This window comes from Acipenser ruthenus, chromosome 9, assembly GCF_902713425.1.
Source record: "Acipenser ruthenus chromosome 9, fAciRut3.2 maternal haplotype, whole genome shotgun sequence".
NCBI classification, from domain to species: domain Eukaryota; kingdom Metazoa; phylum Chordata; class Actinopteri; order Acipenseriformes; family Acipenseridae; genus Acipenser; species Acipenser ruthenus.
In genome coordinates this window covers 48,698,383-48,721,288 of record NC_081197.1, presented here as the reverse complement: position 1 = coordinate 48,721,288, position 22,906 = coordinate 48,698,383, and the positions used below count along the sequence as shown (strand labels likewise).

Genomic DNA, 22,906 nt, shown 5'->3' with positions numbered 1-22,906 from the left:
GTATCTTTCGCTGTTCTTGCGTTAATTAAAATCTTTTCGAATGGCTATTTATACAGATTCTTAATCAACTTATTATTGGCAATTTTGACAGTTCAAATACCAAATACTGAGGACCTGCTGTTTTTATGAAATTACATGACTTGAGCTCAGTATTTTGTTATCCCAAGGAACAATACTACTCAAACAATCAACAAATCTATCTGCTCACTATTTAAAATGTAAATAGCATTACGTATATGCCCAATGAGCTACTGATGTAAAACTTAGACTGTTGTGTTTTCATTGCTCATCAGTGTATGTATATATTAGGGCTGCTCCGATTAGACGATTAATCAGACCGATTAATCAACTAATGAGTTGATCGCAGATTCATTTTTTTTTTACAATTTAATCGTGCAGAATTGTATTTTTCTATATAAAATAAAATCAACCAATAGAAGATCTGCATTTTCTCCACGGCAGTCCAATCATAAGTGAGTGGAGGCAGGACATAATTGGGACTTTAATCAATGGGAAAGTCAAAGATCTGCCCTGGTTTTACAGCTGTCCAATCGTTAGTGAGCAGAGGCGGGACATAAATATGCTAGGGTAGGGTGTAAGAATAGCTGAATTTTTCATGCAATATTGCTTAGTATAGAGACCGTTTTTGAGAATTATATTGAGAACTTAAAAGTAATATTTCAAATTGCTTTTTACAAATAAAAAAAATTTAAAAAGTCATAAGACAACGGAGACATTGTAGTCGATGTGGTTATGAATCAATTTTCAAGAACTTTCTCAGAAATAATGGGAGGTATACACCACAAATACCTGAACTGACACAGGAAGGGAAGGGATATACTCACCACTTCCAAAATTGAAATTATGAAAGGCATCAGTAGCTGTCAATTAAAAAAAAAAAAAAAACCTAGCCATCGAGTGTCCTTTTTATACCACTGTCCGAGTATTTCAAAATGCAAACAACATCTTTGTTGCCACTGGAAACGGTACCGCAAATCTGGCATGGATACCTCCTGTCACTACTCCTGGATCATCTGTCACCTGACACTGCCGCAGGTCTTGTGAGAAAGGTTTGTTTTGATGTGCAACTAAACATGGCCAGACGTGGCAAAGAAGGTCTGCGTGATTGTCCTGCAGCACTTCCTCAGACAACGACAAGGACAACGTTTGAATTGCTTGCTTGCCTCATGACTTAACGCACCCGGAGTGTGTGGATATTAGACCACACCCTGTCGTGCCTTATTGCTTATATATATATAATGATTAATTTTATGAATATATATATATATATATATATATATATATATATATATATTCATTCATAGATTCATTTTATGAATTATATCACAAAAAGGCTGCAATAAAGATGATCCCTCCTAAATATATTATCTGTTGTAATGTGGCTGACTCTACTTTTTTTTCATTTTTATCACGCCTACTCTCTTTCAGCTCCAAGCAAACACAGCAGGCTAGTAACAAGAAAATGCATTTTTTGTCGTCGTACTGTAGTGACACATAACATTTCTTTTCAGTGTGATCTTACTTGTTCATTTTTTTTAAACATATGGGTTGATTAAAGCAGGTGAAGCGAATCGCCCCAGGGTTTTACAGTCTGATAGCTTATAGTTTAGCTGAGGCCTGACTCTGACCCCTCAGTTTTATAACACAGGAAAAAAACACCTCAGTAATTAACTAGAAAGCCAACCAGGCACAAAATATAGCAAAAAAGTGTTAGAAAAATCAATAAACTGTATTGAAGGAACACAGCTAAAGTTTGTGTTTTCAACAGCAGTTTAACACAATAGGGTTGTCACTCACAAATCTAAAAGAAAGCTATTGATTTTTTTTTTTTTATTTAAGGCCAAAAGGAAAATGTTTTTACCCATATGCATATTATGACAAAACATATGTATCAAAATAGTCTCCATTTTTAACATAATAAACATTTCTGGTAAATGTATGGTATACGGAAGAATGGGTGCATGTTGAGCAGGTGTCACAGTAGCAAGAACAAACATGTTTGTAGGCTGTTTCAAGCTCCATCTGAGTTACAAAATCAAAACAAAAGGAAAGCAGTTGCTAAGAGAGACAGCTGTGGCCACAGTGAGTGACGGACAGAGGAAAGTCTATGCCACATCATGTCAAAGCTGTGATTAGAGCAAATGGTGACCCAACCCAAGGTCCCAGGGCATAATGAGGTGGCCAGGCAGTGTATATGTTTTACTATTGTTTTATACAGGTATCATAATCTGCCTCCTTACATTTACTCGCTCCTGAAGATCTGAGAGGTTCCCTTCTTTCCGGGAAATCGCAAACTCTGGACTTTGGAGTATGGCTTCAGATCTGGTCATCCAACTGTGCAGCTCGGTCGTATCCACACCAAACCTAAAACACAGAAGGTGTGAAAACTGTTACCAAAAAACATTTATTAAGGGGTGGCTTTCTGTTGCAAACACAGCTCGTTCTCTTGTTGCAGTCAAGTGAACAAGGCAAAAAGTTTTTACTATAAGCACTTTACAGGTCTCTTTCAGTTCCTACCATTTATATTGCTGCAGGGGAATGCAATAAATTACTTTACAAACCTTAAAGCTTTTAACCGCAGCTGCATTTTTACTGGAAACAAACAAGCAATAACACTTCACACTGAACGCAGCCATTCATCAGCAGTCTTAAAACACATTGCAGTCTTAAACAATAGATAGCCAAGACAAATATCTTTATCAAATAAAAGAGAAGGAGACAGGAGGAAACATACAAGTCCCAAGAGTTTCAAGAGTATGCCAACCCAAATCACGAAAACAGCCCTCCAAATTGGTTATGAATCACCTTGGAGTCTAAATGCAACCGAGAACAAAAAGAAAAGCCGGAATGCAATGCAGCTGTCTTTACAGTAAAAGTATACAGTTCTCAACATCTTTAAAACCTGCCATATGGATACCCTAAAATCATTTGATGTAATTTGTTCTTTCGCAGCTGGTAGCTTAACAGTGGGGGGAACACTGTAGTGTTAAGTGCAGCATCAGTTTACCTTAAGTACAGCATCAGTTTATTTAAGTGTTGTAGTAAACTGACAGAACAGCAAAAGGATCTGATAAGCCAAGAAAACGTATCTGGGTCAGTTTCACAAGCCATTCCTAAGTAGCTGCACGCTGAATGCAGTTTGATAGTAGAACGTTATCTGGCAGAAAAGATAAATGTAACCATTTTGACTAGCTGGGGTGAATTCTGCAAAACCATGGCATTATGTTTGTGTCTTCTTAGACCATTTAACTATAATATACATTTAATCTACAGGGTGACAATATGGGGTTATGCCAAATCCTCTTCAGAAACCTCTTGCAACATTTGGCCACCAGGTGGTACACTGGGCTAAGGACAATCCCATTAAACGCAAAGGTACAGAAACATTTTAGAGGAACAAGGAACATTAAAACAGCAGGCTAGAAAGAGGAACACTGCATAAGGAGATGTTAATGGTGTGTGGAAGACGACTGCTTGAGGTAAACTAAAATGGCAAAGCCATTATGAGCTTCTATGCTCTGCATTCATAATGTGCAAAATGTAATCCTAGAAACATTTGTCATGACATACAATAGAATTATGATCTGCATGCAGACTAAAAATAACACACTTTAAAAGAGTAAAAAATATAAGATTCCTTTTTTTACTGCTAAAATGTTTCATTATTTACTTGTAATAGGGAGAAATGTGGACCTTGGTTAGATCACTGGGGAAGAGTGTTTGGTTATGTCAACTCTCAGTGGACAATAGTCAAACGGTACATAACAAAAGAACAACACAATTCATCACAACTGGTGACATGGAAACTAACTACCTCGTTGTAAAAAAATAAATAAACATAAGGGAAGTTCACATTGCCACTGCTTGTGCAAATCCTCCACAGGTGTATATTTGACAAATGAACAAGTTGAAGACATGATACATGATGTGGCTTAAAATGTTAAATAGTGATACAATATCAGTTTGAACCACACACCAAATCACAGGACTGCGTTAGAGAAGTTAATATGTGCCAGATCTTGGTTCACACTCAAAGTGGTCCACTGCTTGTTTTCCCACTACAAGATACAACATTCTGATCTCACAGTGATCCCCAGGATACGCTCTCGTATTGTTACATTATTAATATCTCTTTTTTTTTTTAAATATAAATTCCTCTAATGTGGATGATTGCAATAGAGAGCTGTCCAAGCTGTGTTTTCTAAATAACTGTACTTTTACCCATGCTACCAAAGAGCCTTTAATTTCAACTCAATTCTCTGTCCTGCTTGTATTACATGTGCCCACATGTGGTTTTGTAATTTCAAACATTCAGCATTCACCTTCATAACAAGGGGTCTATTTAATTGATTGAAACATCTAAATATCAGCATAATTTAAATAATTAAAATAAGATTTATTTATTTTTTTTTATTTACAGACAACAATAAGCCTTTAATTAATTATTTTAAACAGTGGCAGTATTTACATAAACCCCTCAGATGCTTTTACCAGGTGAACCAAGTGGCCAATTTGCTTTACAGGTCAGCAGATGCAGGGATCTATTTTAAAAACTTTTAATTCTGTTAATTCTGCTGGTGTTCTTCCCCAGGGGTGATTTATTTACATGGTTCTGCAGTACAGCTTGCATAATATGAGCACCAGAGTTTAAGTTTGCTTATCCTGATCCAGAAGTACAATGGCAGTCTAAAAAAACATCTTTCCATTTCAAGATACCAGTACATGTGGTTATAAATAAAAAAGTCCCCCCAAAAAAATGTTTTCTGAACTTTATGATTTTCATTGTGAAACTCCTCAGGAAGTTTGTCGCCTCCTCTTTGTTTATACTGATATGCAATCAGAGATTTGTCAAGTCAGTTATGCATATGGTACTGTACATTACATTTTAGCACTCTGTATACTTTGTTTTGCAATTATGCATTTCGAAACTAGTTTGCATTCTAAAGTTATTCAGAATAACCCTGGATAAGCTCTTTCAAGTGATGTAGCACAGGTTGTTACATACAGTAGCAACTGCATGTAAAATGTTGAATTCATAAAAAAATAAATAACTGGGGGTCTATAACTGGGGCACCAATAATGTCACAATCTGGTGTTAGACAGCTGTACAGTCGCAGAAAAAAAGTATTTGGGCAGTTAAATAAAATGAGAAAAACCACAAAGAAAGTGATTTCTATAATTTCTAATGGTTCTATTGAAAGATACAGATTAGAGATTCATCTTTATAATAAAACATGCATTTCATACTTCAACAAAAGTATTTGGACACCCTTACATTAGTATTTTGTGTGCCCATCCATTGCTTCCTTTACAACTTGCAGTCTTTTTTTGTATTTTGAAAACAGTTCCTGGCATCTTTCTGGAGATATTTTTGCCCATTCTTCAACACTTACAGCTTTGAGTTCTGTAATCTACTTTGGTTTCCTTTTTGTAACAGCAGCCTTAAAGTCAATCCACAACATCTTGATGGGATTCAAGTCTGGGTACTGAGATGGCAAATCCATAACTGTAATCTTCCTTTTTTTCAGAAATTCCTTTGTAGACTTTGCAGAATGCTTAGGGTCATTATCCTGCTGGAATACAAACTTCTGCCCAATGCCTTCTAGCACTGGGTAACAAATGAGAGCGCAACATTTCTTAATATTTTGCAGCATTCATTGATCCTTCTGCAATACAAAGGTCGGTAATGCCTGAGGAAGAAAAACAAGCCCATCCCATCACACAATCTCCACCATGTTTAACACATGGCATGATGAACTTTTATTTAAATTCTTCTCCTCTCTTCCTCCAAACATATCGTTGCTTTCTTGGTGAAAAAAGTTATATTTTGGATTCATCTGACCATAGAATTTGGTTGAAGAAATCATCAGGCTTCTTCAAATATTCAATGGAAAACCCCAATCGCTTTCTTTTGTGTATTGTTTTTAACAAAAGTTTGAATCTTGGTTTTCGCCCATGGACATTCAAGGTTAAGGTATCATTGAATTTTGCCGTGCTGCTCAAACAATTCTTCCAGATTTTGCAGAAATCTTTCTTGGTCTTCCACACCTGGAGCTAGCTGTAGTAGTTCCTGTTCTCCTGTGTTTGTCAATAATAGCCCACACACAGTGCTTTTTGGTAAACCAAGTCTTTCTGCTATTTTTTTTGTTGTTTATCCTTTTTTGTTTAGTTGTATCACTGCCATTTTGAGAACATTGCTGTTTTAACAATTTTTGCTGTTTTTTTTTAATCACAAATTTCCAATTAATTTTTCAGCACTTGATGATTATGTATTTATTTATTCTATAATTATCATCAGGGGTTGGTTTTCAATCATGCTTTGTTAATAATTAGCAACAAATGGGTTTCATACAAAATATGTTGATTGCTCAAATACTTTTGTCATTGTTGTCATTTTTGCATGTTAATTTTAAATAATAAATAAATAACATAAATAAATAACAGAAAATGTTTTTGAAGTTCATAGCGTATACAGTAGTCAATTATCTGAACTAATTGGGACCGATGCTAGTTTGCATAATTTGTATGGATAATCGAACAGGTATTAATAACAATTACTGTACCTTTAATAATGTATAGAATAAAGTAACATACACAAGTACTTAGTACACAAGTACCTATTGATGATGACATATAGCTAGTAACCTATTCTATCACATTAAGCATACCAAATTACAAAGCTTTACAAATCATTAAATTAATGCAATTCAGTAAAACTTTAACACCTACAGTTAAGGTAATGGAATACTGTAATTAAACGTACCATATACCAAACTTTGAAAATCAAAGAATACAATTCAGTACAACTTTGACGCATTACAGAACTTTAGGAATCATTATCCTCATGCAAACTCATGCAAACAAACTTACTACGAATGATGGCAAAATCAAGGTTGTGTACTTGCCAAAAAACACAACCAGTAAGATCCAGCCAATGGACCAAGGGGTAATTTCACTTTTAAAGCATACTACCGCCATGAACTGCTTTGCAAACTTCTTGTCGATGAAACGATTATTCTGCAAGAAGCCATCAAAGCGCTAACAGTAAAGGATCTTGAGTACATTTCTGCTGATTGCTGGGGTTGTATAAGAGCAGAATCAATAGAAAAGTGCTGGATGAAAGGTTTGGGAGGTGCCTTTGAGCAAGATGTGACATCGACAAGTGCAGATACTGAAGATATCGAAAACGCAGCTGTTGCACGACTCGCAGAAACCACGACTAAGGTAAGTGACGATTTTGTGGGTGCAGACATGTGGATACCTTTCGATGATGACTGTGAAGATTTTCAACCCCTGAGTGATGAAAACATTACTGCAAAACAAACAGAACCTGAGGCAGAAAATGACACAGACGAAGAAGACGCAGAGACTGAGGTGGCATAAGTCATAGATTTTTATTTATTTTTTACTGCATTTTTGTTAGTACTGTAATATATAGGTACTGTTACTAGTAGTGTAGTAGGCATATGTAATTTGTTACTTTTACAATTTTCCCAACTGTATATAGTTCTCATGCCCGTTCTCATCTGTAAAGCAATAGAGCATAATTTAAAAGCTTATTATGGTTACACTGTATGTAGCCTCCTATTTCTTTCTGTGTTTATGCTGCCCTGTTTATAATACTGTGTCCGAGGCCCACAATAAAATGACAGTTTGGTTGTACAGTATTTGTGACTTTTTGTTTTTCTTTTTCTGTGGGTCTCACTTTATAGCAGCCCTCAATATATCTCGGTTTTATGTTGGACCCTTGAGTGGGTGGTGTGTATATATATATATATATATATATATATATATATATATATATATATATATATATATATATATGTCATAGCTCACTGTGAGCTGGTCCTGACAGACCTGCTTTATTTGTGTTAGTTTATCAGCCCAGTGAACACGGAAATTAAGCTTACCTTTTCCGAAGTTCAGAGTCCACCACAATCTGCCTTTTCTTTTGGGGCGGGGGTGGAGGGAGCTCTTCTTTAGCATGCTTAACCAGGACCTGCTCTCTGGTGGTCACCATAGTTACAGTTTCCATTACTGTGGTCTGCATTAGTGATGGCTGAGCAGTGGTGACAGCCTGTGAAATCTGTGGGAAATATTGAGAAAGGGGTCACAAGCTACAGGGAAGACTTTAATAAAAATATTGTTTGAAGCACCAATAGAAAATAATGAGAATCTGCTCCCACCTGAAATCATGATTTGACATTTATAGAATAAAATCTAACAAAATAAAACAATACTGAACTTAGCACCATATTTTCAAGTCATTAATTTCAGTCTGTAATAAACTGTAGATTTTCAAAGGTAACTAAGGGCTGTAGACACATCAAACTCAGCATTTTAGACGTTGCGTCTAGCGTCTAGTGTAAGAGCAATTTTCTAAAGCGTCTAAATCTCCACGTCCATGCCTTAGATGCCCTGCCCCATCTATCAGCGTCTAGTCAGTTTTTAACTCATTATCATATTTACGTGTGATTTTCAAACATTTATTCGCCGTCTAAACAGTCATTTAGGCGTTGAAAATTTAGACCTGCTCCAATGGCGAGTAGAGCACGTCTACGAAAAAGGGATGTTCCACACAAGGCAAGAGCACAATGGCAGGTCTACTATTAGAACTGGTGTGTGTTCGAGCTGCTCGGAGGAGAGCAAGAAGACGAATTGTGACATATAGAGAAAGGGTATATCGTCCTCGATTGGCGTATTTAGACATCCCTGAGGAAGAAGTAGTCAGATGCTTCAGACTCAACACAGAGGCTATATCAGATCTGTGTGAAATACTTGGACCAGATTTGGAAAGTCCGACAGAACGTGGACATGCGCTACCTTTAGCAGTAAAGGTAACAGCTACTATTAGATTTGACGCCTCTGGGGGATTTCAGAGACCGATCAGATATATAAGCGGTGTCAGCCAGTCGACAGTATCAAAAATCATTACTGAAGTCACTGATGCCTTGGTGAAGAGAGCAGGACAATACATACGTTTCCCAAAAAATCCAGATCAGCAACGTGAGGTGAAACGTCAGTTCTATACAAAGGCAGGATTCCCAGACTGCACACACGTTGCATTACGTGGCCCTTCAATCAACGGGAATTCTTACATTAACCGTAAGAATTTCCACTCCATCAATGTCCAGATGGTGTGCGATGCAGGTCTGAAAATAACAGATGTGGTGGCGTACTATCCAGGGTCATGCCATGACTCGTACATTTTGACCAGGTCAGGTGTTGGGAATACATGGACTGAAGAATTGTCTTGGTGCTGGCTCATTGGTAGGTCTACAGTAGCATATGTTTCTTTTTCTGATCGTTAATTTAGGGCCTGGGTGCGATTATCATATGATTTGTTTTATTTAATTGTTGTGATACACAGGTGACAGCAGATATTCCCTGAAGCCATGGCTGATGACCCCAGTGATGAATCCCACAACTCCTGCTCAGGAGAGATACAACGCAGTATTTCAAGTATTTAAACAGCTTGGTGCCTATTTTTATGTCCATGCACAGCCACCCCTGGGCTTTATGTATTACATTTCTAGGAGGAACTAATGACACTTAGGCCTAATTTATTTTATAATGGCACACATCTTTAGAATAGCCAAAAGTAATTTATATAGTGTATTGTTACATACAGTATTCCAAGTAGGATTTTTTGTTTTTTTGTTAATTATTATTTCTGTATTTGTATTTTATTTTAAATACCACCGATATGCATCATGTTTGAGCTGCCAACATTATCAAAATATGAATCATCCCTTCAATATGTGTTGCCAAAGAAAGCTTTGATACAAATACAACCCCATAACATGAGTATCAATAATTGTATAAACCACACAGATGCACACATAGTGCCATGTAGATTTTTAGGGCCCTCATTCCAAAAACAGGGCCCCTTGAGCGATGGTTGCCTCCGACATGATGAACATAGTGAATTTTGCTTCAACAGCAGCAAGGGCCTTGAGATCTTTTAACATCTTTAAAGCTCATTGAAAAAAAAAACTGATTGCCATCAGTACAGCATCCAGGTTAGTCCTGATGGAGTACTGATTGAGGATGTTCAGATAACGCCTGGGGTAAGTAATATAACCTTCAAAGAAGCACCCCATCAGTGTCACCCCATCCATTTAACCAAAAAGCTCATAAAGCAGTTGATGATTATACAAACACCATGTGTAACAGGCCCCCAAATAGAAACCTAATGCAATTTAAAACGCATCACAATAATAATGCGAGCCCTTGCCCTTTCTGTTTGCATTGTAAATGTGACCAAACTGAAATATGTAATTCATAAGGAACGTAGAATGTCATGAATGTGAAATGAGCTTTAGGGCACAATAATGTGCTGTCATCTTGAAAAATTCAGTGTTTTCTAAAGTTCATTTTATGGCTCTTTATTCCCAGAATAACTTTTAAACTGTATACATTCCTCAGGCCATAAGCAGAGATGTCAGTGTTGATGTCAACAGGCTGGGGTAATTGATTAAAACATGCTGAAATGGACTAAGGTGATTTATTTATTTGGGGAAATGTGGCCATTAGTTGGTCATTTATCAAAATAATTCAATAATTTAGCTGCTGTCTGCATATGAGTGGAACTACACTGAAACATTAATAAAAGCATTACAAGTGTCCATTTATTCAATGACCCCGACTGCCTGATTATAGAGAGCATTCTGCAGAAAAGAACATAGGGCTTCTAACAAGGTTGTCATCAAAAAATGTACATAAAAAAGAATAATTATTCAATTTTAGCAGGACTATTAGCACAGATGATGGGAGTCATGCTTTTAAATATTTATTACAGCTCTATGAATAAGAGCATTAGTGTGAGACTGGGGATTCCCAGTCTCACACTAATTTACTCAAATTGTTGAGAGGTCGGGGTGGGTTATATACTTTTTATCAAGTTCTTTAAATTATTTTTCAGAAAATGAAAATACAATATTCTGTTACCTGCGAAAATGGATGAAATGGACGAAAAACAGGACGAAATGAGCGCTCCAAGAAAGGTTCTGCGGACACTGGGACCAGTGTTCCAAAAGTTGGATTGTCCCATCCAAAACAGGATGTCTGAGCACCTTAAATTTAATGCCTACAAAGTACAGTTTGTCTGCAATCTCACTACCACATAGGATTACATTATACTGTAATAACAAGCTGCAAATAAAGGGCTCCTTCATTGTTTTCTTCCCACCAAAATGCAGGAATTGTCATTTGTTGACTGCTAAGCCCAGTACACCATACACAGCAGTACACATAAATACCTGTATGTAAAATCGTCTAGCATTAGGTTTAATATTGGATTGCCAGATTGTGTCTAAAGTCTTCGCTTTGTAGTCTGCAGTATATCCTATTGGTTAATGGAATTGATGCTGAATATGGTAAGTAGCTCAGTACCAATTAGCCCCCTTGATAGGGTTCAGTCTGTGATAGATGTGATAGATTTACTTTTTTACTGATGCTGTGATCAAACTGAAATTTAGTAATATTCACAAAAGGTATAAGTACATATTTCTTTGTTTCACCTAAAAATAGATTAAAACAATATGCTCCTTTAGCTAAATAGCCGGCAACAAATGGATATGTGTCTCATTTGATATTTACACAGGCCCCAATACAATTGCTCAAATAAAAGATCAGCTCAGAAAAAGCAATTCTTTTTACAAAAGCTAAAGATGAGCACGTTATTGTGGCAAACAGTTACAGCTATATTTTATCAGAATTGGTTCGGAAAATCAAGCAACAGAACATTTCAGCAAGGGAACTTGCTTGATGATGTAAATCACATGCATCTTATTTTGCCATAAATATAATTATGATCTGCCTCACTGGGCACGCGAGCTTGTCTAATGTGTTTCCTCACCACCTAGGTCATCTTTCCAAAGATATGGTCATGCATGCATCAGTGATGAGGATACTTGAGGTTCAATAAGGTTGTTTCCAGTGGGATTTTTAAATGCATTTTTTGTCACAGAATACCGACTGAATGATCATGTATGGCATGATTAGCATCTCACTTCTCTTTGTGTTACTGTACCTGTGTGGAGCTCTTCTCCAGGGCCTGCACAAGGCTGTCCCAGCGCTGGGCAAAATCCTCTAGACGAGCTTCCAGCTTTTGAGCTACGTCCTTGTTTTTCATGGCTGACAGGAGGTCCTGGCTGAGTGTGCACAACTTATCCATGGTCTGTCTCTTCATTTCTAAGTCCCCTTTCAGGATCTGTCAAACAAGAGACTGCAGTCAACATATGCTCGGCTGACAACTTGGGTCCTCTTCTGCCTCTATCCCGACTACTACGGCTACTGCTACTAGGACTGTTACGACTACTGGGAGGACAAACATTTGTGTGTTCTCAGTCAGTGATATAAAAACCAAAAACACATTTTTGCTTTCTAAAGTAGTAGTGCAGCTTTTTTGTTCAAAAAGCTTTTTATTTACTTCTGTTTAATTTAAGGGATTTTATTTTGTTCTTCTTTTTTTGTTTTAAACCTTGAATGAAATAATGATAATTAGAAGAAGAAGAAGAAGAAGAAGAAGAAGAAGAAGAAGAAGAAGAAGAAGAAGAATATATTCAAATTTTAAAACTGAAGCAGGCAGACGGGCAGGTAAGAGCCGGAATGGAGGCACGGAGACACAGGTGCAGTGAAACACGCCAGCACGGCGCTCAGTATTTATTAACACATAAAACAAAGAAAAACCAAACAATAATGTCATGTGACGCTACCAGCGATGGTAGCGCACAGAGGACAGTACAAGACTGTAAAAGACACTAAAAATAAAACAATACAACAAACTACAAATCAAAGGTGCTGTCAAAACGGCAGGCCTTGCAGCAGCCCCAATCACAGTGATCTATGTTTTTATACTAACGCTCTGCCAAGACACGCCCACCTGCCTGCTGGAACAGCTGATTGCTTTCAGCTGCTGCTCCACGCAGACAGGTAGTCGTCCCCGGTGGAGCGCCACAGCAGTTAAACAATTAATTAAATCAATTTACAACAAATAACGCAAAAATACACAATAAAACTACATATTTCCCATGTGCAGGGCTTCTGCCCAGCCACAGCTTCTGATAATGCTTTGTATTAACCAAGCAACAACTACTAGTAACTTTAATTGTTATAAGTTATGTTGTACTTTTCTGTTTTACTATTCTAAATTAACTCTGTCCTCTGTCCCTCATTGCACATATTCACATATATAAATATTGTAACGAACCACGGTTCCCACAGACAGGAGCTGGTATCGGGCTTATGTCTTCATACGGCTAGTACGGCTACCCTAGACTATATACAATCATTTTCAAGCCTTCGCCAGATAAATTAGTTCCAGCAATATGCAGTATGTAACAGGGTATCTCAGAAATAGATTTTGGTTTGTTAGAATAAGCCTAGATAAACAGCCTGACATGGTAATAGGGATTGTCATTTAAACATTACCCATATGTTCCCATTGTATCTTCTACTGTGTGTTTTATACAGATAGGTGTTGAACAAACTTGATAAGGCATCAGTATCAGCATATTATATTATGTAATCAATCAATCTATTCCTTTTCATGTATCAGTCCTATTTGAAATCCACAGTTTAGGCTATATACTGTATTTTTCAGGTGCACAATATATACTGCATATAACTGCCAGCAAGGCACAAGGGAAAATAATGTGCACCCCCTTTTTGAGGGTCAGTTTATTGACATACAGTTAGAAAATAGTAAGAACCACATTTTAACTTGTGGAACTACACATGTATATATTTTAAATAATCTTTGTACAGATTTGTATAGAATATCACATTCTATTTCTTGCTAAGTGTAAATTAAGGCAAAACTATAAGAAACTAAGGCAACTAGACAAAGGTTTCAGCTAGTGCTGCATTTGGTGGTATTTTTATATCAGGTTTGGGGTGCTAATTCCCTCTTAATGAGAGTTATGGACCAATATTGTGATTAGTCTGTAAATTGAAACTGTGTCTATTTAAATTATTTTTAATTTATGGATAAGTGTAATATATATATATATATATATATATATATATATATATATATATATATATATATATATATATATATAAGCAGCAATAAGACCTGACAAAGAGGGCATTACCAGGCATTATGGACCATTTTGATACCAGGGCCCAAGACAAAATTGAGGGCACCATTACAACCAAATGGTCCATAATACCTGGTAATGCCCAATATTGAGGTTCTTATTGCGTTTATACTTCAATGTTATAGCACAATTAATTATCTTTTTTTTATTTTATAACGGTGACTTAATGGAGCAATTTGGATCATTGTTGGATTTATTTTTGTGATGCGGTTACAAACATTCTAAGGGTATATACTAGGTATTGTATACCCCTAGCTCAGCCAACCAGAGTGCTGGGAATCTTTCCATTGAAGTGTATAGATACAGATAGATAGATAGATAGATAGATAGATAGATAGATAGATAGATAGATAGATAGATAGATTAAAATATGATTTACTTCAGAGCACTGTCCTTGTGTAGATCAAGATGTTGTAAAATTGGCCCTGAGAGCAGATCAAGGAAGCTACATCTCAGGCCTCCTTGCATGGGAATATTAGGCTGGGAATTCAGGCTGTAGTGTGACAGCAGGGTTCAGTCCAGAAACACGCGCAGTTTCTAAATTTTCGATCCCACTCTTCCCTGAGAGGAGTATTGTCAGCCTTCTCAGTGATGAGGTGAAAAGTTGTCTCCAGCAGGATGACATAAAAACTAAAATGGAAATCACCAAGTCCTTGGGAATTAATGGGCCCAAACCTCTGAGGATGCCGAGGCTAATACTGCACTCCCAACCCTTAGAGGCTGGGTTGGCAGTGCAGTTTATATGACTGAAAAGTGCAGAAAAAGGTCTACGTAATGAATGGTTCATAGCACATACAGGTCGGGAAACAAACATACTGTAGTAGGTAGAATAGTATCACTACCATTATTCTGAAAAATAAATATTTAAAACATTTATATAAAAGTTTATATAATGACAACATGTTTTGATAGGCTGAATTGTTTATAAGTTGTATATCTATACAGTATGTCTCACAAACAGCATAAACATCAAATATGCTACTGTATGTTTTTCTTACACTTACAGCTAATTGTCTCAGACTGGTCACCATTTCGTTCTGGTCTTTGAAATCGGTTGTTTGGATCCTGTTAACAGCTTCTTCTTTTTCAATCAGCCAGGCATCAAAGAGGCACTGAAAAGATACATAGCAAGAAAAGAAAGAACACTGAGTGGGACGACAAAACACAGAACCGCAATATCCCAAGCTAAAATGAACAATTGGCACATAAACAAATTCTGTTAACATCCCCCAACCTGCTCCTCAGTGAAGTGCTGCCACTTGAGAAGAATCTCCTGCAAAAGGATCCAGCGCTCCTCTGTCCACTTGCAAATGGCCGCCCACCTTTCTCCCAAGCTCTGCAAATAAACATACAAGAGTTTACTAACCAAACACTGTTGTAAAAAACACACTTTCCCTGAAGAACTGTTTTAACGTAATTATTTTAAGTAGCCACTAGGTGGCACTTTTATTTAGGCTGCTCCCTAAACAAGAAATCCCCTTAGAGCTCATTTTGGTTACACAAGGGCTCCGGGGATGAACCTTGATAAATGAACAATAGCACCAAGCTTACTATCAGCTCCCAGTTACAAAGTGGACCCACCAGCTCGGCAACCATCCCCTGTTGGCACTAAATAAAAATTGAACTTAACTCTAAAAGGAAAATTATAGAACAAAAAATGGCAAAATACAATACAGTCCCCTCAAAGGAATGCCTGGCATTGCAGCTTGCTGGTTCACTCAATTATTGTATCTCTATATATGGAGTCTACTACAAATCTGCATGTCCCATTCTGATCACAAGGATATTTAAACCACAAAAACAAGGTGTTCTCAACATCAGGGAATTGAGTAAATCATAAACGCTGACAACTTGCATCCACAATTTTGCTGTTCATAGACCTGTAATATTGTATCCGTTTTTTTCCAATGTATTTTACAGCACTTGATGATTATATATTTATTTATTCTATAATTATCATCAGGTGTTGGTTTTCAATCATGATAATTGTCACTAATTAACAACTAAATATGTTGATTGCCCAAATACTTTTGTCAAAGTATGAAATTAGTTTTTGCATGTTATTTTTCATGTTATGCATGTTATGTAATAATTTGTTATTTTATTATAAAGCTGAATTTATATCTTTATATCTTGCAATAGAACAATTAGAAATTACAGAAATCATTTTCTTTGTGGTTTTTCTCTTTTTTTTTAACTGCAACTGTATACAAATGAATCTGCTGTATGGTCTTTAAGATATCTATAAAGGAGTGTGTCTTTAAATTGCAGATTGTTCACCAGCCACCAAATAAGCTTCCTTCCAGCCTCTCATGACACCTCTTCATTTGCATTTTATTCAACTAAAGCATGTGAATTTAAACTATAAGAGATTAGAGCTCCCACAAGCTTTGTCACAGGGATTTAGTTCCACTTCTGAACTATTGCTCGCTAAACAAAGACAATATTGTATAAAAAGTTATTTGAGTTGAGGGCAAACTGAAATAAAAACAAAACATGACAAATTAATGACACATTAAATGTATACATCTTTATAGGAAAGCTGATTCTTTGGGACTAACTAATTGAGAAGCAATGACTATGGCTAGAGTGATTGGTTGAGAAGTGTCCCTGGTTTGTGCCAGGCCTACAGACAGAAGCCTGGCACCCAACATTTAACATGCTGTTTAGAGTAACAATACATTTTATATAATTGTTATTTTCGATGGAATTCATGAAAATGTGTTTTACAGTGAAATTACATAAACCCTTGTAAAAATTAGAATGTAAGAGAAACAGAATAAAATTAATCAGAATAAACATAAACCGATTCTGAGAAGCTGAGGATGAGGATAACAATGTGAAGGAATTGATTACAGAAAATGAGCAGAGAAGGAAAACAGGTTACAGAGTTGAGAGTGATAAAATATAATGAATTTCCTGAGCATCTTAATAAACAGTAGGCCAAAAACATAACAAGGACAAATAAATAAAACGCAGGTATACATTTTATTTTTTATGATGGATTGTTTTTTCTGTTTTTACAATTTAAGTAAAAAACAACATCCATTACTATAAAGAATAGTCCTCCAACAGAAGATTGAGGATAATGCATTTCTAAACAGTAACATATCTGCCACAGGGAATGCATGCAGCTGCTGTTTTAGCAATTCCTATGGCATTTAAGCAAACCGGATATCTGTTTATTAGACAAGCAAAGCACATGTATAGTGGGGATATCTGTAATCGGAGTAGAAAATGGTCTGTCTATGCCCAATTTTCTTATATGGTAAAAAACTCTACCTATTATTCGCATTGTATTACATTAGAGTTTTTATATGTATTAATGAACTTCTCATTGTGATTACTGTTTAGCTGAATAAATAAAAAAAACTGAAGACATTTCTATAAGAAATATTACAAGAAAATATTATGATGTTAATAAACATCCTGCTTCATATAATCATGTGTTATTATGATTAAAATGATAAAATGTGTTATACATTTTTGTGTGCAAAAATAATGTTAATTTTTGGCCTCCCATACGTATGTTTTAGCAACAACTGACCAGAAAGCCTTAACATACTCCTCCGGAATATACTAATTTCACATGAAACACCCTTTACAATAGTGTTGCAATATCTCCCATGGACTTTCATCAAGTTAAGAATTCAAACACTTGCCATTGATATTTTCAGGACAAATTAAATGTAAAACTATTAACATCTGACCTATTATCTATTGATTCGTTGGTTCCAAGTTTCATCAACTAGAATGCTGGTCCAGACTATTTGCTGCGGATGAGAGGGGGGCACCCCCCTTCCTCGAGAAAATATTGGACAACAATAAATCTGACTAAAATTATTAAAACTACATTTCAAATCAATAAAAGAAAAACAAAACAACAGCATTGTTTAATTTAAATTGATATAATTCGCAACTTCAGTTAAGAACCCATCAATGAATGGAGCGTACATCATATGCTGATAATGACAAACTTCGTTTTTTTACATCACCCAGACAGTGATCTTACATATCATGTTTTATTTTTGAGGGTTGTACAATGACTGTTACGGCCCTGCAGGTTTTAATGTCAATTTGCGGGTTTGACCCACAAAATGTGGGTCACTTGGGTGGTCTGCTAATTACCCAATTGCGGTGATACAAGTCAGCCCATAGCCCCAGACTCACAGGTGTCCACATTTTATAACTAGTGGTGAACTATCACTGCTTTACATGTTCTATATCAATAATGTTCAATCTTTAACACTAAATTATTATTTGCCATACCAAGTATAGTCCTTACCTGCAGTTTCTCCTCCAAGACAGCTGTGGCGCTGTCTCCACTGCTCTCATCCACCACCACTACCATGTGGGTTAGGGAGTTCACTCTCACTTGCTCTGTCTCCAGATCCTCTTGGAGAAGCTTCAAAATTACAATGAGATCTATTAATTAAAACTAACATGGGGAGGTGGACGGATCAGTCTTTATATAGAGCACTAAAGTTGCATTAAATAATATTTTAATACACAATAAGAAGTGTTCTTATAATTCTGACTGAATCCAAGTCAAGGCCACTGTTTCAATTACAGTGTAGGCCAGCTGGGTTCAAAAGTAATTCTGATCTGGAGAAGACCTATTAAAAAAAAATGCTTCCAGTTGAATTCTTTGTAGGCATAGCCATCTATGTGTATGTAACCTCTGAATCCAATGCAGCATCTTTTATACTGAAAACCTACTGCTCTATATTAATAGTACTGCTATGTAATAAAATAACAGCCACATACATCTTCTGCATTGAAACTGTTATATATTCACATTTCATAAATATTCAATGAAAAGAATGTGGGACAGGAACTTCACTGACATTTCTTTTTTAAGCACCATTGTACAGTTACAGCTTACTGGAGCATCTTTAGACTGTCACCGTGAGAATTAGACAGAGGTCTAGAGGGGCATGTTTTGCACAAACAGTACACACTTAAAGGTAATCAAATGATGCTTGCAGTATTTTGGTCTCCCTGGCCTTTATCAAGTAAAGTATCCACATGATGACACATGGGTTATTAACAAGGCAGCACATTAAACAACCAGCATCTGCCAAGGACACTATGTCCAATTATAAGTGATGTATTCTTTATGAGTGAGTAGGGTATAAATCATGCAGTATGTGAAGGCGATGAATGCTCAAAAGCATACTTTGTGTTCTTCTACTTGGTGCTTTACATCTTCCAGATCAGGACCGAGAGGCTGTGTCTCCATTCTGTTGATTCTTGCTTCTGTTGTCGCAAGCCAACCTTCCAGCTGTTTCAGTTGCTGATGTTGCAGGAACATTAAAACTTCATGCAGTCTAGAAGAAGAAAAAAAAGTCAAGCACTTGTTAGAAATAGACAAATTAGGTCAAATATCATGTAATCCCCTTTGGGTGGTGGTATCAGTGAACAGTATATGAGTAGTCATTGTGATGATTAGCTTAACCATCACCGAGATCAGAGAAACAGGATATATAAATCCACACATCCTCAAATCAAACTGTCACACTAAATCATTATTTAATGCCCAGTCCAAAACAGGGGCTGCTGTAGTTAAGCCTGCCTTATCACAAGTAAGAATGGATGTGTAGCATAAGCTCATTTTCATTGTACAAACTCAAATATTTGAAACAAAGGACATTGTAATATGAAACTAGAAATTGATCCAAAAAAAAAAAAACACCCTGGGGGGCATAGTTTAAGGGGGATGGCACCAGAAAGAATGGTTTGCAAATACGGGAAATTACAGTATTATTATTATTATTATTATTATTATTATTATTATTAGTCATTTAGCAGACACATGTATATGATTTACCGGTTTTGTATATATCCTTTCTGAAATACGGTGCTGTGAGATAAAAACAAATGTGGCCATAAAACAACTATTAATATTTTTTACCCCTGTGGTGATTCTTTAATAGGCTTCGTCAGCACAAGTTAACTGAACTAACATTTGAAAAATACATTCTAATTAGATTGAAAAAAAAATCTAAAAATAGCAGCATTATAAAAAAAATGCATGACTGAGTTATACATGCAGAGGGTACAACACGTTCAGTATTTTCAGCTTCCTTGTTTATGGTGAATTGGTTATAATTTATCAGTTATTATTAAAGGCTTATTTTGTAATAAAAAAAAATGTATCGTGTACCGATATCTATACATTTTATTCACTCAAATTGTCTTTAATGTTTACATGTCGAAAAAAAAATAAAATAAACCACAGGTCTACTCCCCCTGGCTGCGCATATGACTACTTGCACTTTGTTGAGAATTTCACCCCTGATTATACTGTTTACTCCACTTTAATAAGAGTGTATACATGATGAGCTTTAAAAGCCAAAGGAGTAGAATGAGAGGGCTAGAGATAGATTAGGGAAGTTCAAGATGGAAGATAGAACAATGTGACTTGTATATGTTGTGCTATGTTCCGTTATTCACTAAAGTAATACATAGTAATGTTTTTTTTTTTTAATCCAGACGAGCCTCGGGTTTATGTATTAGTACATCTAAGGCTTAGAAAGTGCACTGCGTTTCCAAGCATTGGATCATGACCTCTATTTGTTTCATGACCACTATTAGACTAATTCAGCATTGAATTAGTATATACCTAGGGGTATTATTTTTGCCCAGGCCCTCTTATAAAACACTACTGTTCAAATTGTTCTCACTTGACACACATTAAAATACATCCAATACTGTGGTTAATAACATTTAGCAGTGTGCCAAGTTCATGGTGATTCTATCACTTCTTTATACCAGAAAAGTGATTTATTAAAATATACTGTTCAGTGTCCTCCAGGAGTCCATGATTATAAATATTACATGCCACACTATTAATCTTGCATTTGGATAATATGCTTCATTATGGCATGGATTATTTTAGTAAGTTTCCACGGATGATACACTTATTTTGCTGATAAATAACAGTAAAAAGATGAGATGAGAGGATCAGCAATTAAAAAACAATGAAGCATAGATTAGCCACACTAATTAATGCTTTTCTGCCTAAGAGCAGGCAGAACTCCAGCATTTAAGCAAATATAGAGTGGTGGAGTGTAGAGGTAATGGAGATCAAAACCTCTGGTCATGATGATTATGCACAAACAAGTGCCTAAACTGTGTATTAACCCTCTTGTTATCTTGCACAAGTCATTTTGAGCAGAGAAAATAATTTTTTTTCTGCTCCAGCACCCTAATTTGTCAGGGTGCTGTGAGTTTCGGTTTGTGTCTTGTACATTCATCAGCTGAACTTAGCAAGATTTTGCAAGGGAGAGACATTTGCGATTGAAGACCAGAGATATAGGAGATAGAAACTTGAGAAAGGCACTGAAAGTCCTGTATCTAAGCAACTGGAACTAAAGTATGATAGAAAGACGACCTGCAATTTCAGAGCACAATATTAGGCCTACAGGATGCCAGAGGAAATTATTTATTCTAAGTCAAGGCTATAAATATATGCTTCATAGAATAAACATTTAAGCAAGCATTTTGTGTAAACGATTGCTTAACTATCATAAGTAATTTCAATAATTTTTTGTAAACAACAAAAGTTGTTTACAAAAATGATTAAACTTTATTTAAAAAATGTAAAAATCAATACACGCTCTGCATAAGATATTTAACCGGTTAAACGTTTAGTTAAATACTATATTGTTAAGGTTTTTATTTTAGTTTAAGGAGGTTTATAGTATGACAGATGGTTGTATGATATAATACACAAACTATAAAAATCACCAAACATCTGCCACATACAATATGATGAGGAAACATTTATTAGGATTAAACCTTTGAAAAAAGCTTGGGTTTAAACGGACATCTCAAAAAAGTTTTGCCACATGTGTAGATACTGTAGCAAAGAATCAAGATAGTTAAATTGTTCTTTATTATCTTCATTCCAGCATGTGTCAAATGCAGAGTCTGCACTCTGGCCAAGCTTTCTTATGAAAGCTTTTGGATTAACAACAACAAGGGTCCATGGCATTAATGTGGCAGTCTGCATTAGTTGCTTCCAAATTCATGAAAGCTTAATTAATAAACACTGCCTTGAATTTTGTTTGAAATTAGGAACAAACAGTATGTTGTAAATATTGTATTATGTGGGTTCCCTCTTGACTGCGCTGCAGAGAACTCTTTTTTGTCTGCTTTCAGGGGGTAACCATTCATTCAGCTCCAATAACAAAAATGAAAGGGTCCGTACTGCTACATGTACATCTGAAAGGAAAGGGCTCGCATTCAGAGCTCCATACTAATTCTCTGTGTGTTAACTAACTATAATTTTCCCTAGTGATTTATGTCATCTGTGTGGTGTTTGTACTGCTAATCCTCTGTTGTTATCTCTGTGTGTTTGGCTTTGTTTGAGTATGTGTGTTTGTGTGGGTGGAATACCTCTAACTTGTGCCCAGCCTTTTCACACAGCACACCTCTATCAGAAAACAAAAGATGGAACTGTCAGCACTGTGGTTGACCTAGTAATAGCATTATACAGTATACACTTGATAGAAATGACAGTTTTCAAATGTCATCTAACTGCTTCTCAGCTTGCAGTGTTATTACCACCTGTGAACCATAATTGAGAGACATCTCGTAACCACAGGAATATTTCAATTTAAAACAGAGAGTTAACCAAAAATATAGCCTAGATATAATAATAATAATAATAATAATAATAATAATAATAATAATAATAATAATAATAATAAATGCAGCTATCAACATATTTTATTGATTATTTATGGCTGTTGTTTTTACGAGAGCCTCAATTA

The 22,906-nt window shown here is 36.0% G+C and overlaps 1 protein-coding gene across 13 annotated transcripts in view; it reads right to left on the bottom strand.

Annotated features, from left to right (window-relative positions):
- The window catches only part of LOC117405667 (dystrophin-like), a 689,570-nt gene that overhangs the window by 441,523 nt on the left and 225,141 nt on the right, over positions 1-22,906 (bottom strand). For all 13 annotated transcript variants that reach the window (XM_034008883.3, XM_059030144.1, XM_059030147.1 and 10 more), the window contains 7 exons: positions 19,306-19,456; positions 18,412-18,531; positions 15,361-15,462; positions 15,131-15,238; positions 12,056-12,235; positions 7,932-8,107; positions 2,262-2,385 (listed from right to left, as the gene is read on the bottom strand). In XM_034008883.3, the coding sequence (XP_033864774.3) occupies positions 2,262-2,385; positions 7,932-8,107; positions 12,056-12,235; positions 15,131-15,238; positions 15,361-15,462; positions 18,412-18,531; positions 19,306-19,456 (961 nt within the window). The remainder of the gene's footprint in view (positions 1-2,261; positions 2,386-7,931; positions 8,108-12,055; positions 12,236-15,130; positions 15,239-15,360; positions 15,463-18,411; positions 18,532-19,305; positions 19,457-22,906) is intronic.